Source organism: Zalophus californianus, chromosome 1, assembly GCF_009762305.2.
Source record: "Zalophus californianus isolate mZalCal1 chromosome 1, mZalCal1.pri.v2, whole genome shotgun sequence".
In the NCBI taxonomy this organism is placed as follows: Eukaryota; Metazoa; Chordata; class Mammalia; order Carnivora; family Otariidae; genus Zalophus; species Zalophus californianus.
This window is the reverse complement of record NC_045595.1, coordinates 103,713,840-103,730,100: the sequence shown is the minus strand read 5'-3', so window position 1 is coordinate 103,730,100 and position 16,261 is coordinate 103,713,840. Positions and strand designations below refer to the sequence as shown.

The 16,261-nt window shown below is 37.2% G+C and overlaps 1 protein-coding gene across 1 annotated transcript in view; it reads right to left on the bottom strand.

Annotated features, from left to right (window-relative positions):
- The window catches only part of CPB1 (carboxypeptidase B1), a 61,483-nt gene extending 52,163 nt beyond the window's left edge, over window positions 1-9,320 (bottom strand). Inside the window, exon 1 of the mRNA XM_027584266.1 lies at window positions 9,230-9,320. Coding sequence (XP_027440067.1) covers window positions 9,230-9,264 — 35 coding nt within the window. The 5' untranslated portion in view covers window positions 9,265-9,320. The remainder of the gene's footprint in view (window positions 1-9,229) is intronic.
- Between the last annotated feature and the right edge of the window lie 6,941 nt (window positions 9,321-16,261).

Below are 16,261 nucleotides of genomic sequence, written 5' to 3'. Positions count from 1 at the left end.
TCAATACATTATAGCATCAACCCTAAGGCCCAAACTACTGAGAGGTCATGTAAACTAAGAATTGATGAAGAAGTAAATTGACAAAGTTGGGTAACTATCACCAAAATTCAATTTTAAAACCTTTTTATTACCCTAGATAGATCTCTCAGGCCCCTTTGAAGGCAATTCCTGCTCCCACCCTCAAGTTCCAGGTAATCACTGTTCTACTTTCTATCTCTTAGGTTTTTATTTTCTGGGTATTTCAATTAAGTGGAATAGTAGAAAATGGGTCTTTTGCCCCTGGCTTCTTTCATCTAGCATAATGTTTTTGAGGTTCATCTATATTGTAGCATCTATCAGTAGTTCATAACTTTTTTTTGCTGAATACTATTTCATTGTCTGGATGGGCCACATTTTGTTTATCCATTCACTAGTTCATGGGCAGTTGGATTGCTTCTAGTTTTTGGTTATTATTATAAGCAATGCTACTAAGAACATGCACATTTAAATCTTTGTGTGATATTTGTTTTCATTTCTCTTGGGTAGAGACAGAATAATTTCTTGATCAAACTATGGATTTTTGTCTTAAGAGCAAGATGTTGTTCTATAGACATCTTTGAAATTTTCTTTTTACGTGGGGTTGTTTTGAGACTTTGAGTTATGCACCTAAAAATTAAAATACTAATGAGTATATGAATATGAGAAGCGCAGCTAAAAGGCTGTTAAAATTTACTTGGCATCTGGTACAATTTACTGTCATTCACTGGTAACTACCTCCAGTCTTCCTGTCTGGAATAAAATTGACATATACATTATATTTACTACTCTGCTAATACCATCAAAAAGCCTAGCAATTGTCATTTCCAGACTGTCTGCTGTGAGGTGATGTAGCAATCTAATTCTTTAAAACTGTGTCCTTGAGTATATCATTTCATTCCCTCCCTTTTTGTCCTTTTATGGTTGAAGGGCATTTCACATTTGAAAACTGGGATTTAGATTGATTCTTAAAGGGACCAAGAGGAAAAAAGTAATTTGCTTTAAAACCTTTCTAAATCCAGAAAAACATGCCAGATAGTTTATTAATTTACCAGGGAAGTTAAGAGATTGAAAATTTTCCCCATCTTGATTTGCTCTGTTTCCTGACCTTTTACACTGCAGAGCAATGTAGAGCCTAATTCTACATTTGCACACTTTTGACAGCATGAATAGGGAAAATGTTATGATGACGAATGTTAAAATAACATTAACAACAACACTTCTCAGGACATTTCTGCTATAAATTGCTAGCAATCGATTAAAATTCAGAGTATGGTATTCACTCATCCATTACTAAACTAGCCTTTTATTATTTCCAAAGATATTTGTGTAGCATCTTCCATGTGCAAGGCACCAAACTAAGTACCTAGATGACAAATGTGAACAGCAGTTTAAATTGTACACAGCAAAGAAAGAAGCTGTTTAGCAGATGATTTTCCCAACTAATTTAAAGAAACTTAATTTGCCTTAGGAGAAGAAATTTGTAACTTTTGGTTACTTGATTTAAGGATCTTTGGGGCTTCCCTTTGCCTCTTTGGTGGAATAACTTGGTGGGCATTTTTCCTGAATAACCTGTGGCTTTGGTATTTAGCAGCTTCTAAGACCAGGAAAAATATGACTGAGAATAAGAAGAATCGTTCTCTAAGGTGAAAGTTCCAATACCTCCAAGATGAGCTCTTTTGAACCCTACATCTCTTGTTGAAACCTAAGGAGAAACATATAAATATTGCTCAAAAATAAAAATATGAGGGCGCCTGGGTGGCTCAGATGGTTGGGCGTCTGCCTTCGGCTCGGGTCGTGATCCCAGGGTCCTGGGATCGAGTCCCGCATTGGGCTCCCTGCTCCTTGGGAGCCTGCTTCTCCCTCTGCTTCTCTCTCTCTCTCTCCTCCTCTGTCTCTCATGAATAAATAACTAAAATCTTAAAAAAAAATAAAAATATGAGGTTAATTACAAACACTTCATATGGAGTAAAAAATATTGTGCTCTGTCCTACATATTTAAAATTCTTGCACATTTTCTCACACTATTGATACTGTACAAGATGTTTAGTGTTTGCTTCAGTTGAATGTGACACAATAGATCTTGAGTTAAAAATGGTTACTCACTTGGGTACCAGATTTCCAGATGAAGCATAATTTAATTTTTAAATTCAGACTTTGCTGAATCACAACAAGCACTCATCAGGTGACAACTATGGAGTGAAATATCTTATAAATTAGAGAAAATGCTAGTCTAAGTGTTGAGAAGAAAGCCTAGAAACTAATGATGCTATTATCTAAGAGGAAAGCCATTTTCCACATAGGTATATATCAAGTTACACTTCAGACTTAACGAATTCTAATTTAAAGGGGTATGGAGTTGTCCAGTCGCCTTACAAAGACAATCTTACCATAGTACAATATCTATATTTTCCAAAGTGTGGACATACATAATCCTGGTGGAGCCACACCAAGATCACTCCTGTTTTTTCCTAGACTTTTCTTATATAATATTAACAAACATTGATCCATATTGTGATTCTGTGATTTATAATAAGAAATATATATTTGATCGTTGTCCCTGTTCCTGGCACAGAACTCTTAAACCCTTGGAATTTCCTAAATGATAAGAGTGATAAAGATGTCTTGATACTCAAAACAAGCCCCTTTCAACCACATCTGAGTTACCCTTGGAATTTCCTAGTGATGAGAGTGATAAAGATGTCTTGATACCCAAAATAAGCCCCTTCCAACCACATTTGAGTTACCCTTGGAATTTCTTAGTGATGAGAGTGATAAAGATGTCTTGATACCCAAAATAAGCCCCTTCCAACCACATTTGAGTTACCCTTGGAATTTCTTAGTGATGAGAGTGATAAAGATGTCTTGATATCCAAAACAAGCCCCTTTCAACCACATCTGAGTTTTGGCTAATGAGGTGACTTTTGGAATGTACCTAAGGGTGCGAATGGGTTGCCAGGGCCTTGATTAGGGGGTTGGAACTTTCAGTCCAACCTCCCTGACCTCCTTGGAGGGGGTAGGGGGTAGAGGTTGAATCAATGTCCAGTGGCCAGTGATTTAATCAGTCATGCCTATGTAATGAAACCTTCATAAAACCCCAAAAGGTTACGGTTTGGAGAACTTCTGGGTTGACGTACACGTGGAGATTCAGGGAGAATGGCCTGCTCAGAGAGCATGGAAGCTCTGACCCACTTCCCACTTACCTGGCCCTATGCATCTCTTCCTTCTGGCTGTTCCTGAGTTACATCCTTTTATGACAAACTGGTAATTGAATATGTGTAATGTTTCTCTGAGTTCTGTGAGCCACTCCAGCAAATTAATGGAACCCAAGGAAGGGGGCTATGGGAACTCTGGTCTATAGCCAGTTGGCCAGAAGTGCAAATGACAACGTGGACTTAGAATTGGTGTGGGGGCAGTCTTGTGGGACTGAGCCCTTAACCTAGCCATTAGCCCTAGAACCATATTGGGATCTGATGCTATCTCCAGGTAGTGTCAGAATTGAGTTAAATTGTAGGACACCCAGCTGGTGTCACAGAAAATTGCTTGGGTGGTGTTAACAACACTCACCACCCACCCCTACACACACACACACACACACACACACACACACACACACACACACACATCAGAAATATCAACCAATGCCAAATTAGTAAGTGCATTTTAAAGATTTCATTATTTGTCAGTTTAGCTTTTAAATAGAATTTGGTACTGAAATATTAGAATGAAAATACAGCTATGTTCATCATCTGCTGGGATTAGGATCAGAGAGATCTGAGTTCCATAAATACACCTCCACAACTGCAGGCCCACTGGAGGAAGTGGGGGTTTTGAATACCAAAGGAAACAGGCCCTAAGGAACACTCAGCCTCCTGTTTTCTCCTGGTGCTATGCATATGCTGATGGTGGCCAGGTGGAGGATTTGGCTAGCCCAACTAATTGCTTCTATCTAGAGGAATAAGCAAATAGTGCAGTAATAGTGCACTACCCCTAGATACAAATTAAACAGCACTAAAGTGCACTTAGAAGAAATTAACAAAGCTCCAGAATGGAAAGTGACTTTAAAAAATTCATTCTCTTTTTATTTCAATTTTACGATTAATGGGAAATGAATAAATGAAAAGACCAAGGAGAGAGAGGAAATAGTAAGGGATTATTACCACAACACAAAGCCTTTATAGATATTATGTTTGAATGGGCTGAATAAAGGAGATGGAATTTTAATCATTTTCCTAGTTTTAAAGATTACTATTACTTTAAAAAATTATTGGTTTGGAAATCCTCAGGCTAAGCCAATATACTTTGTATTTCAAATACAGAAATCACAAAATTTAATTTATTCTTTTTTTATTATGTTATATTAATCACCATACATTACATCATTAGTTTTTGATGTAGTGTTCCAAGATTCATTGTTTGCATAAACACCCAGTGCTCCATTCAATATGTGCCCTCTTTACAAAATTTAATTTATTCTAACAGAAAGAATGGTATAGCTGTTCTCTCTCCAGGTGGATGTGATTTTTTTTTTTTATGTTGTATCAAGGCAGGTGATACAGTCCTAGGCACAATAAGAGGTGCTTACACTTGAAGTTAAAATCATACTTCTACCAATTTTAATGTGTGAAAAATGGCACACCATTGGCACACCACTGGTATATATTTCACCAAATATAAGGGGAACAGAATAGATTTCTATACAGGTAAAAGGCATGCCACATTAAACCAAATTCAGTTCTGCTTCCTTTTCATAGTTTGAAAATATTATCTGCTTAGTTGAGTGGGTCAGCTAAAGACTATCACTGTATTATTTATTGAGAACTTACTCTGCCAGGTGCAGAACTAACAACTTAATGTGGACTGTTTATATTGATTTTCATAATCACCCCTTGAATTACTCCTATATTATATTTGAAGAAACTGGGACTTAGGAAAAAGTAACTGCTTAAGGTCACACAACTGGTCAGGAGCCAAGATTTGAATCAGAGACACCATGTTTATTTGTACTTGAAACAACAAGCAGGGAGACTTATGTAGTCTGGAAAGGGATGAGTCATATGAGAAAGAAGTGTGCAGATTTAGGTGTGACTTTGACACAGATGCTTCTACCTCCCTACTGATGGGCTTTTCTTCATGAGAAATTATGAACAAAATAATGCAAAAAGCTTCATGTCAGAGCATTGAAGTAATTGGATAGTTCTCATTTTCTTTGGCTAAACGGCATGGTATTAAGTGCTTTTCCCCAATTGGCCTTCTTATAAATTATTGTTATTTTTTTCAGTTTTCTACCCAGGTGGCTGAGTTTTTTTGTTGCAAGAATAGTTCAGATGGTCTTACACAAAATTACATGAAATGTTGTTACACATGCTTTATTGAAATGAAATATTTAACATTTAATGAGTTCCCTTGCCTCATTGGTAAGTCTAATCTATTCAGTACAATTTAAAAATATATTTCATTCATGAGCCTCTTGTTTTCCTATTGTTTCCATATTTATTCAGTATTTTTCTTTAACTACGTATTGGGGGACTTAATGGTTTTTTGGATTACTCAGCAGCGGTTCAGAACACTGACCAGAAAATTCAGTGGCCTCTAAGAGAATAAGCATATAAGATGCTTCTAGAATATTATTTGAGGAGGAGGGTGGTAATTGTGTGTGTGAAGTATGATTACATTTTTGAGTGCCAGTAATATGGTTGTGTATTTGAGGTATGTGGATAATAATTTTAAGTGTTTGAAGTTTTTGAGTCTTTTTGACTGTCCAGAAATATTTTTATTTTTGCTAGTATTAATTTCAATTATGATATGGGATTAACTAATGAAACCTTAATTTCTATAGGAAGAATTTGATATTTAAAATTATACCTGTAATTATTCTACTTTAGAGTTTGGATAACTTTACTGATTATATATTGACTAAAATGAGCAAATAAGTGCCCATTTTCTTTCTGAGCTGTGGAAGCTGCTTTCTTTCTTTTACTTATGATGAAGAGGCCTGGCCTGGAGCAAGCTACATCCATCTCATACTTTGGCTGCGTGTCAGGGTGCATTTCCCTTTTTGCCCAAACTTCATCTATTTGCCATGAACAGACCAATTCAAGGGCCTGCTCCTGGTGATCATGTGCTGAGTGTACTGAGAAGTAGATTATGGAAAATAAGAAAAGAAAATGAAAAGGAAGAGAATGGGAGGAGGAAGTAAGGAAAGACAAATACAGAGAAGAAATAGAAACTGCAGGAAAAGGGGACAGAGAAAGGGAATAAGAGATTCAGGACAAGTCTGGGGAAAGGGAGGAATAGAAGGGAACAGAGAAGACTCTTCTGTAGCTTTCTTCTTCTAAGGCAGGATTCTCAACTTGGGATCCACGGAGAAAATTCAAGGGGTCCATGAGTTGGGATTTGAAAAAATTACATCCTCATTTTCTCTCACTTCTAAAAGAAATTTGGCATTTCCCTCAACTGTGAATATAAGCCACAAATCACTGTAGTATTAGCAACATTGATGGCTTTGTCTTTCATAGAAATAACAAATATTTTCATATCACAATGGTATTATTACAGATACCTTGAAATATTACTTACACTCTTAACTACTTTGAAATTACGGTCGTTACTAGACTTGCCACTGGATCTTCTTTTTTAATGCTTTAATAAAAAAGCACATATACTATATCATACTTTTGGTTTTAAATATTTTATAACTATTTCAATATAATCAGTTTCCTTTTCAATCCTATGAATTTTATTTTATGTATTTAAAAAATATTATTCTGAAAAAGTTTCCATAGGCAGCACTAGATGCTAAAGGGGTCTGTGGCACAAAAAAGTTTAAGAACCTCTGCTGGACAGCAGAGCTTCTCATATGAATAGTTTGCAGTATGCCTGAGATATTTATTCTTTCAGTCTCCAGCATGGCAGGGCCTCAAACAGCCTTGCCTGTGCAAACATTAACTTCATGTATACTAGGATGTGAGAAAGGTTGGGGAGCACTTATCTAAGTCACTAGGGATTTCAGTCTTTTAATGCTCTGGTCCTCCAAAGACATCTTACTTGTTCAAATTATATCATACATGGTGCTGGTGTGGGTGACTGTTGAGCACAGACGGCCAATTATCAATGTAATCTGTGTATTTCATAGAGCATAATGCTAACAGTGTCTTTAAACGTAGGAAGCTATAAAAGGGGGTAATTTCTTATCATTGCTCAAAACTTTTTGTGAAAAGTTTGACTGGTGACTTTCTCTTCATCTAGTTCTTTTCCCTCTTTTTATGTAATATGTAAGGTCAAATTTTAAGAAATCCATAGTCACACTTCAGATGTCATTTGGTTGTCTCTAGTCTATAATATGTTTGCAGACAGTGCCCCCTCAGTTTTGAATAATGAAATTGTAGTTGATAATGAATTATAGTTGATTGGATTGTTGGTTTTTTTATGGGCTCCTGAATTTTCCTCTGTGTCACTTGCTGTCCAAGTCCCCAATTTTGCAGTAAAAAGCTTCAAAGAAAATGGAATCTTTTCTCTTTAACCAACAATGATAGTCCAAGGACTGTACTGAAAATGTCACACTCAGATGAGCAGTACTGAAGTATAGAACGAGATCACTAACTGGCCATCGATGACATATCTTGTTTCTCGGTATCTAAGAGACTGAAAATAATTTGGTTTTCTTTATCTAGGCCACAGCTGTCTTGGGCCTGATTCCAATCATTTTGATCTGGTGAGGATTCTTGTTGGCAACATAAATGCAGTTGAAGAGGGGCTGTAATGACATGGTAGTGACAGCTGAAATGCATTTCCTCATTTTGATCTACGTGAATGTTCTCAGTAGTATTGCTGGAGACCATATGCTTATTCCTCTCACACATCTAGGAGAAGATTTTCTTTTAAAGGAACCAAAAGGTATTTTTTTTCCTTCATTAAACTCTGGACAAAGAGCAATTGTGAGCCAGTGTTGGCTAATTCATCATATTATAAAGTATGAAAATCAATAACTAGAAAAATGCAAAATACCCCTCTGTGCCTCCCCTCCCCCATCTCCAAGGAATTCATTCATCAGGAGAGGGAGCGTCACAGCAGATTTGTTAGCCTAATTATGATGTATTTTCTTTTAACCAGTTTGTGTGCGATAATTGATCAAAATTCTTCATAACAGGCTTCCCAGAGCAATTCATTAGTTCAGTAAAACAATGTGAAAAATAGTTGGAACACACTTGCTTCATAATAATTTTGTTAGGAAAAAAAACAACAACACAGCAGCTGTAGTTCAGTGTCGATGGCCATCAGAAACAGTTGATTTATCAAAATGAATTGATCTTGGCTGTTTCCATTCTGGGTCTTAGATAGAGCAACACAATTAGAGTTCAGTGCTGCTCACATAGCCAGAACAAAGTAATGTTGGCTCATTTTCCACTAACATTATGGGTTACACCATAGATTGAAAATTCAGAATTTACCCAGCTTTACAGATTAAGCCACAGAACTAAGTGATCAATAAATGGAGTAAAAGCATTTCTTGCTCCCCCTCCATAGGAAAATGGCAGGTCAATACCTTTTTTTAAACCTGGACCTGCTATCCCAAAGCACAGAGCATCAATAGTAATATAACACATTCTGGCATACCAGGAAAACAATGGGCCTAGAGAGTTAAAGCTGAACTTGCATAATTACTCCCCACAACACTCCTCCCCTTCTCCCGACCCGGAAATAGATTATTGCTCTGACCCTCCATAGGATAGTGTTGCATTTTGGGAAACCCTCAATCAATTAGTCCATATAATCCTGATTTTTAACCATAGATCATAGCCCTATACAGTTGCATGCATCTATAACTTCTGTCCTTTTCCAATCCACATTCTCTCTCTTCTTAAAAACTATGGCTTGATTCATTTGGTTTAGCAGCTGCCTCCTTATAGCACTTGCCTCCCAGATACACAGATTACATTGATAACCGGCCATCTGTGCTCGACAGTCACCCACACCAGCTCCAAATCTTTTTGGCTTCTATTTCCAAGCTGTCAGTGGGATACTTGACCCTCAGGTACTGGGAAGCAGTCAGAGATGCAAAGAGCTTTGGATTACACACAAGGGATGCGGAGCTGAATGACTCCATGAAAGTGGCCTATTTGGGAGTGTGATCCCCCTTCCCCCACCCTTATTAAATGCAGATAGATTCAGCATATACATAAAACTTATTTTCATATTACCTACCTTGTCTTGCCTGAGAGGAAGCGGATTTTCCAGGCCAATGCTCATTTTTTGTTGCCACTAAGCTTTTACGATCCAAATGAGGCTCTTGTTCACACTGCCAGGAAGAATGCTCAGCTGAATATATTATCTGCTTCCAACATTTCCTTATTCTGGAGAATTTGTGGTCTGCCTAACTATGTTGCCTTGGGTGCCAAGTCTGTTCTTTGGGGACCAATTGGGGAATTTAGCAGAGAGGCAGTGAACTTGTTCACATGCTAAGAAAGTCATGATCATAGGGCTAAGGGAAAATGAACCAAACTCCGAAATCCCACTGTGAAAAGTCTGTGGCTTGTTGCTGAAGGCAGGAGTGAAAGGGCCATGTTTGGACTATACTTAGAGGACGGTGTGACTGAAAGGAATTTCTTGAAGGTCCAAGTCTGTTCAGGAGCCCTAGACCCTGCCTTGATATCCATTCTACTCTAGGTTAAGCAGCATTAACTCCCAAGAGCTGCCAAGTTCTTGTGATCAAATATATTCATGAACCACAGTGCAATGGAAAGAAGTTAGTGTCTGGGATAAACAAAGACTAGAGATTTTATCTGTATGCTTTTACTTTGTTTTCTATAAGAACTAGCCATTAGGGGCGCCTGGGTGGCTCAGTTGGTTAAGTGGCTGCCTTCGGTTCAGGTCATGATCCCGGGGTCCTGGGATCGAGCCCCGTGTCCGGCTCCCTGCTCAGAGGGGAACCTGCTTCTCCCTCTCCCCTCTGCCTGCCACTCTGCCTGCTTGTGCTCTCTCTCTATCTCTCTGTCAAATAAATAAATAAAATCTTAAAAAAAAAAACTAGCCATTATTGCACCTTCCATTGTGCAAAAGACAGACTCATTAAACAAATGATTATGAGGACTAAGAACCTAGGATGGGGTCAGAGCTTGCCTCCAGAGCTAATCTGGGTTATCAACCTCCTCTTTGTCTATGTTCTTAGCATTAGGTACACAGGGATTGGTGATTACTGAGCAAGGATGAGTTCCTCTCCTTAACAGTCTTCAGGTCATGTGATTCAGGGTATTTTGAGCATTTTCATCAAATCCCTTGCAGTTAACTAGTAGCTCTTGTTGCTGACTGATTCCCTCTATTCATGCCCTTCCCCAAATTAAAATGTCCTCATGGATCTTGTTTTCCACATATTTAAGGTCGTCAGTAATGCCCACAAGAGGAAGGCCAGAGGGAGATAACATGGCTTAGGGACAGAGCATGGAGTTGGAGGCAAGATGCAGTGGGTAGCTGTGTGATGTTGGACAAGGCACTTAACTTTTCTGAACACAGTGCACTACTCTGAAAAATGAGAGGGTTCCTTTGACAATAAGATCCTATTGTGAACCTTAGACAGAAAGTCTAACAATGCCGTAAGCTTTCAAGCACATATATCAGGTCTACATTAGTGTTTGTAAACATAAACTATACATGTTAGCACCAACATGGTATAAATAGAAAATAAGTAGTATATCTTGGCACACACTTAAAAAGTCAGTTTACTTCCTTTCATCCCCTCTCCCATTCTGTTTCAGTTTATAGTTTTGCTGTTCCTCAGGAATCTTCAGGATGTTATTTAATATTATCAAGAATGGGACATAATTGGCCATTTTATGGTATAGTTGTCTTTAGCGGTTTATGAGAATGGCTGTCCCCAGCGATGTGCTTCTGGTGTTGCATTCTTGTGCGTGCAGGGCTTCTCCTCACCTCATCTGTTGCCTTCTTCCCAGAGCCCGATGTCAGAGGCACTGAATGCTTAAGTAGGCTCTGTCAGGAAAACTTGTGGTGACCCTGGAAAAGCTATTTAACCTTTCCATGGATCAGCATCCAAATTGCAAAGCAAAAATGACAGAAGCTGCCTCTTTCACAAGTTTAGGATGTATGACTAAGGAAAGGGATTGTAAAACACCCTGAAAATCCGAAGTGCTACAGTCACGTCTGGTAATGTTAATAATTCATCGGCTCATGCCTGGCAGCCATCAGACCCTTAAAGCCAGTTGCTTTGCCAAAATCCAGGTCATTTCCAACTGGAAATGGCAAAAATATGAATGACAAAAGCTTTCACTAGTAGTAGCTGATTGTTAGCAGGAAAACTGTGGGTATTCTGAAGTTCCTGTGAGGTATATCAGTGCTATAAGAAAGTATTTCTCCTTGGTTTATGGTGAGGTCACAAAGACTGTTAGTGTGGCTTTTTTCACCTGCACTAATTTCACAAATTCCCTTTATAACAAGGTATTTTTTTTAAGAGAAGAAAACATTTTGCATAAGTTATATGGCAGCCACAATGAGGCTTTCTTATGTATGAAAGACATTGACAATAAGTCCCACAGGGTTTATGTAATTTGAGAATATAGTTTTAAAAATCATATTACAGGTGGCAGTACTTAAGATTAATACAGAGGTCATTTACCTCTTTATTACATGTTTTATTAGCACTAAGCAGATGGATTTATGAAAGAAAACCGTTAAATATAGTGTGTCAAAGGAGAGGGACTTTGCTGTAAAAATTAACGTAAGAAGGTGACACTACATTCCTCAGTTTTAGGAGAGAAAGTTGTGGAAAGTTTTCTGCGGAGTGTAGCTGATCATCTGGGAGGTGATCTTCCAGGAGAGGCTACCTAAAGAAGAATTAAGAGAGGACTCCTCTGGGAATGTGGTGATTGTGGGAAGGCCGAAAGGAGCATGTTTATGTTGGGGTGTGGGGAAAAGAGGGAGATCAGTGTAGACAGAGGGAAGAGCGTATGCAAAGGCCTTAGACAAGAAAGAGGTTGGCATGTTGTGGGAGCTGGCCGAATAGTGTGGCTGGGGCATCATCAATAGGGTGGAGTATGGTAAAGTGGAGTTTAAGAGATACACAGTTAAAAATTAAAAAAAAAAGGTTTGTAAAGTAAAACCTTAGTTTACTTGTTCATGAATCAAAAGTTATTATGTCTATAATGAAATAGTCTATATAAATTTTAGCAGTTATTCCATTTCTAAGAATTCTAAGGACATGATTTTATATACATACATACAAACCCACACATACATAGTATTTTATATCTAAGGATGTTTATGATGGTGTTGCTAACTTTTATTTTTTAAATAAAAAATAAAACTTATTCAGTTTCTATGGCTTTATTCTTTATCCAGCTTTCTATAAGATTCATCATGTTTTTGTTACTCTTCACTTTTTCCTCTACTAATTTGAAAGTTTTTCATTCTTTTTCTACTTTGTTACTTTTCAATATTTATGTGCCTTTTAAAATTCTAAACAACACATCTATTCTCCTCTGAGCCAATATCAAATCCTTAACTCTGAAATCTCCCCCCATTTTCTTTGTCTCGTCCTATATTTTAGTCCCCTTGTTTTAAAATCATTTCTGTTCTAGGTTTCAAACGATTAATTCACTATTAGTTGTGCCTGTTCTGCTGTTTAACATTTCATTTTTTAAAAAAGGTTTATTTATTTGAGAGAGAGAGAGAGAGAGCAAGCGTGGGAGGGAGGAGCAGAGGGAGGGGGAGAGAGAATCCCAAGTGGATTCCACGCTGAGTGGGGAACCTAATGTAGGGCTTGATCTCAGGACCCTGAGATCACGACATGAGCCGAAACCAAGAGTCAAATGCTTAACTGACTATGCCAGCCGGGTGCCCCTAACATTTCCATTTCTTTAAATAAGAAATAATTTCAACCTAGAGAAAACTTGTAAGATAGGATAAAGAACTTTTTTTGTGACACATTTAAGATTAAGTGATGCCCTATCACTTACGATTATTTCAGTGTGTAATTCTTGCAAAGAAATTCTTCTCCATAACCACAAGCAACCATCAAAATCAGGAAATTAACATAGATACATAACTACCATCTAATCAGACTCCATTCCAGTTTTTCCAGTTATCTCGGTAATGCCTTTTGTAGCAAAGGGTGGAGCATGGAATCATGTACTGCATATGGTTTTCAGATCTCTTTAGTCTTCTTGAGTCTGGAACAGTTCCTCAGTCTTCCTTGATTTTCATGTTGAAGCTTTTGAAGATTATAGCCCAGTTATTTTGTGTAATGTCCTTCAGTTTTTATCATGGTTAGACCCACATTATATATTTTGATAGTAATATTACAGAAATCGTACCATATTCTTCTCATTGCATTCTATCAGGTGGCACATGCTTTTGATTTGTCCCATTATTGGTAATCATGATCATGATTAAGGTGGTATCTATCAGGATTTTCCACTGTAAAGGTACCCTTTATCTCTTTGTAATTAATAAGGATTTTGTCGAGAAATACTTTGAAGCTATATAAATATACCATTGTTCATCATTAAACTTTTACCAAGTAGCTTTAGCCATTGATGTTTCTTGGCTGAATTAATTATTTTATTTTATTTTAAAGATTTATTTATTTATTTATTTGACAGAGAGATAGAGAGAGAGCACAAGTAGGCAGAGCAGCAGGCAGAGGGAGAGGGAGAAGCAGGCCCCCCGCTGAGCAGGGAGCCCAATGCAGGACTCAATCCCAGGACCCTGGGATCCTGACCTGAGCCGAAGGCAGGCGCTTAACCGACTGAGCCACCCAGGCACCCTCTTAGCCGAATTAATTATTACTCTGATGGTTGTGAAACTATGATTTGCTGATTTGTTTATTTTATCTCCATTTATTAATTGGAAGTCTGTAGGGAAAAGTTTTCTTTTTTTTTCCACATTTAGATATTCTCTTATTTATATCAGCATGGACTCATGAATTCTTCTTTTATGCAATGGACTATAATCCCCTGCAATAATTATTTTGATGCTCAAATTGTACAAAATTTGGCTAGGAGTTTCTTTACACTTGTGTTTGTGTCTTTGATATTTCTCCATGATTCTTTGAGCATTTTCTTACTTTCTGTCCTAGAGATGTTCTAGGCTCACCTTATACTTTCTTTGCCCCGCTCTGGAAACAACCATTTTTCTAAGGAACCCTGGTTCCTTTCAGTGGAGAATGGTTATGTAGAAAGTAAGATCTGAGTGTTAAGTGCAATCATTGCTATTATTCCCAAGTTCTCTCACATTCTCTCTCCCTCTGTCCCTCTCTCTGTCTTCATATACATAAATATAAATACATACTTCTATATTTACTTCCCAAACTGTCTATATTGACATTATGAGTTTCACTGGTACCTTCATTTCCAATACATTTTATTTTTTTCTCATTGCTGCTGTACCCCCCACTCAGTGACCTTACACAGACACCCATCTTACTCAGAAGCACTTAATGACTTTTGAACTGAAACATTAAAGTTTTTTTTTAAATTACATTGATAATATATTTTTATTCCTAGAATCTCTTTTTTAAATCTCTTAAAAAATTGTGTGTATGTGTGTGCACACGCATATACCCATGTGCATGTGTGTGCAGATAGTTTATTTTGAAGAAGTGATTCTTAGGAAAGGGTGTGGGGCCACTGGGAGACCAATAGGCAAGGCAGGCAGGCCAATCAGAATGCATGATCTTCTGTTCTTGACAGAGTTTCTATTATTTTCTCTGTTTCTTTGATCATTTGAAACTTGCTTTTGTATTTATTTGTAAGTTTCTTTTGGACTGCTCTATTATCTTCCATTCTTAGGGTTCAAATGATCCTGTTAGTTGCATCTACCCACTCTGCTTCAGTGTAGCTCATTTCTGTGTAGGGCTTATAATTTTTACTGTCAGTGGTTCTTCAGTAGGGGTTGTTTACACAAAAGTCCCAGTGTCCTGGGTTGTGGAATTGTTCCTGTAGAGTCATTCCTCTGGAATGATTTTCTATTTGTCTCTTCTAAGAATTTATGAGTTTTACAGGTTTGGACAAACTATTCTAATTATTTCTCACGTTGAGATTTCCATACCCAGAGACTATGACCCTCGTCCCCTTGAGTGGCATATCTTTGGTGTTCTGCTTTCCTGAACGTGATTCTTTTTCAACTTTAATCTACATGCACGGCCGGCTTCCTTGTAGCTTTCTGAGGCTGGCAAGCAGAACTTGTAGAATAGAAAGTACAGCCTTTTAGGGCTCCTGGTTTTATGCAAAGTTTAGTTCTGACTCTTGTGGGTATGACTTCTATTTTCCTATCTCCTGACATGTTAAAATTCCAGCCTCTGGCCCCTGTGGCCTGTATCTGATTCTCATACCCCTGGTGAGTGGTTTCGTCTCCTCTTTGTCCTTATGACTTTTAGTTTTCCCTTTGATTCTGGCACCTAGGAATTTCCCTATCTTATACAACTGGTTATATATTAAACTAGTTTTTCATTTTGATTTTTTTGTTACATATTAGTGCACATTTTAATATTTTGACCAGGGAAGTCTGTATTGTTTCTCGTGATGAAAAATTATAAATGGCTAAAGTGTTTAACAGTAGTGGAATGCTGAAATAAATTATAGTGTAAGATGGAATAAGATGTAACTATTACAAATAATGTAGTTGAAATATAATTAAGTAGATAGGAAATGCTTATAATGTTAGGTTAGGAAACATGGTATGAAATTATAGGATGTTAATTATATAAAACAATAGAAATGACATGTAAGAAAAATATTTATAAGAACATACTAGAATGTTAAGAGTAAAGCTCTGGCTTGTAGGATAATTATTGAATTAATTTTATTTTCTGTAGAAGTAACAGAGAAGTAACTGACAAATATTCCTAAAAATTCCATAGAATTCCTCAAATATTAATAATAACAATACCAGTGGTACTTTATAACTCCAATATTAGGTAATTATCTGGATATTGGTTGAAATAAAATACTTTGATGTTGAGGACTAGGGAGAACTAAGCAATTAAAATTGTGATTTGAGAACTAACTGATCTTATTCTTTCCGTTTTGATATTACTTTAAAAATAAATAATGAAAGAAATGCAAAAAGTATGCAAGGGCTGTGAAGACTTTATGTCTTGACTCACTATACCTTAAAAATAAAAATAGTTTTTAGGAGGTTTAATTGTATGGTTTTCCCTACATCTAGGATTGAATAAAGAGTTTTGAAAATGAGGAAAGTACTTTGGTTTCAAACCATTGTAAACATTCTCAAAGGT